Source organism: Eimeria mitis, genomic scaffold, assembly GCF_000499745.2.
Source record: "Eimeria mitis Houghton genomic scaffold, Emh_scaff1012, whole genome shotgun sequence".
In the NCBI taxonomy this organism is placed as follows: Eukaryota; Apicomplexa; class Conoidasida; order Eucoccidiorida; family Eimeriidae; genus Eimeria; species Eimeria mitis.
In genome coordinates this window covers 13,407-15,034 of record NW_013567076.1, presented here as the reverse complement: position 1 = coordinate 15,034, position 1,628 = coordinate 13,407, and the positions used below count along the sequence as shown (strand labels likewise).

Sequence of the window (1,628 nt, the reverse complement as noted above, 5' to 3'; positions counted from 1 at the left end):
AGCAGCAGCAGCAGCAGCAGCAGCAGCAGCAGCAGGTGGTGCTGCAGCAAGAAGTAGATGTTCTGGTGTATACGCAGCCTGTTGACCCTAGAGAGCTGCCGCTGCAGCAGCTTTGTCTTGGTGGTTTGCTGCTGCAGCTGGGCTTTGAAGAGTTGCTGCTGCAGCAGCTGCTGCAGCAGCAGCGCCCCGATGCTCACTGCGCCGCAATCTCTCTCTCATCCCTGTGGAAGCAGCAGCAGCAGCAAGACAGGCAAACTGCTGCAGCAGCAGCAGCAGCAGCAGCAGCAGCAGACCCAGCAGCAGCAGCAGCAGCAGCAGGACCTAGTCTTTCTGAGTGGTGCCGCAAAGCTGCGGGGCTGCTGCAGGAGGATTGGGCCCCCCAGGCACCTGCTGCTCTGCTGCATGCATCGCAGCAAGATGCAGCAGCAGCAGCAGCAGCAGCAGCAGAAGCATATGAGCTGCTGGCGGATCCGCGCCGTGTTGGTGACGTTGTACTCTCCCTAGATAACCTACCACGCACTCTTGCTGCTGCTGCTGCTCCTCCTGCTGCTGCTGCTGCACCTGCTGCTGCTGCACCTGCTGCTGCTGCAGCGGCTGCTGCTGCACCTGCTGCTGCTGCAGCCGTTACTGCTGCTGCAGCCGTCAAGGTGACTCCGCAGCCAACGCAGTGGCAGCAGAATATGCAGCAGCAGCTGCAGCAGTACGACGAGCAGCAGCAGCAACAGCAGCAGCAGCAGCAGGCAGACGAAGAGCAGCAGCAGCAGCAGCAGCAGGAGGAGCTGCAGCAGCTGCAGCAGCAGCTGGAGGAGACCCCACACTGGTCGCTGTCTTCGGCTGCTGCGCTGCGGTGTTGGGAGTCTGAGGGTGCATGCACTGTGCTGCTAGCAGACGCAGCAGCAATAGGCAGCAGCAGCAGCAGCAGCAGCAGAAGCAGCAGCAGCAGCAGCAGCAGCAGTGTTGCTGTCTCTGCTTGCCGCTGGCTGCTAGGCGAAGGGGTGTCGCATGTGCTGCTGCTGACGCCGCTGCTGCAGCTGCCTGCTGAGCTGATGACGGAAGAGGGAGCTGCGTTGCTGCTGCAGCACGACACCCAGCAGCAGCAGCAGCAGCAGCAGCAGCAGCAGCAGCAGCAGCGGCGACGGGGAGGTATTCTCCCTATTCACTGCAGCTGTGCGTCAGAAGCTGCTGTTGCTGCTGCTCTGGATGAGGCGCTGCTGCTGCTGCTGCCGCCGCTTCGTGCTGCAGTGTTTCTTGTCGATGAAGAAGACTGCGAGCAGCAAACCAGCAGCAGCAGCAGCAGCAGCAGCAGCAGCAGCAGCAGCAGCAGCGGGATATATTATATTGAGAGAGGAAGACATGCAAACAACCTGCTGCAGCAGCTGCGTATACACCCCATCGGCAGCAGCCTCAGCTGCTGGGTTTCTATTAGCTACAGAAGAGGGCCCGCAGCAGCACCATCAGCAGCAGCAGCAACTGCTGCTGCTGCTGCTGCTGCAGCAACTGCTGCAGCTGCTGCTGCAGCTTGGGATACGCCACTCAGACACGCGGGTGCTGCTGCGCCAGCAGCAAACGATGAGCTGCTCGATTCAGCAGCAGCAGCAGCAGCAGCAGCAGCAGCAACAACAACAACA

The 1,628-nt window shown here is 61.2% G+C and overlaps 1 protein-coding gene across 1 annotated transcript in view; it reads left to right on the top strand.

The window, feature by feature from the left end:
• Window positions 1–189: 189 nt before the first annotated feature.
• The window catches only part of EMH_0027450 (uncharacterized protein), a gene marked incomplete at both ends in the record, with an annotated part of 4,161 nt that continues 2,722 nt past the window's right edge, over window positions 190–1,628 (top strand). Inside the window, 2 exons of the mRNA XM_013494033.1 lie at window positions 190–324; window positions 414–1,545. Coding sequence (XP_013349487.1) covers window positions 190–324; window positions 414–1,545 — 1,267 coding nt within the window. The remainder of the gene's footprint in view (window positions 325–413; window positions 1,546–1,628) is intronic.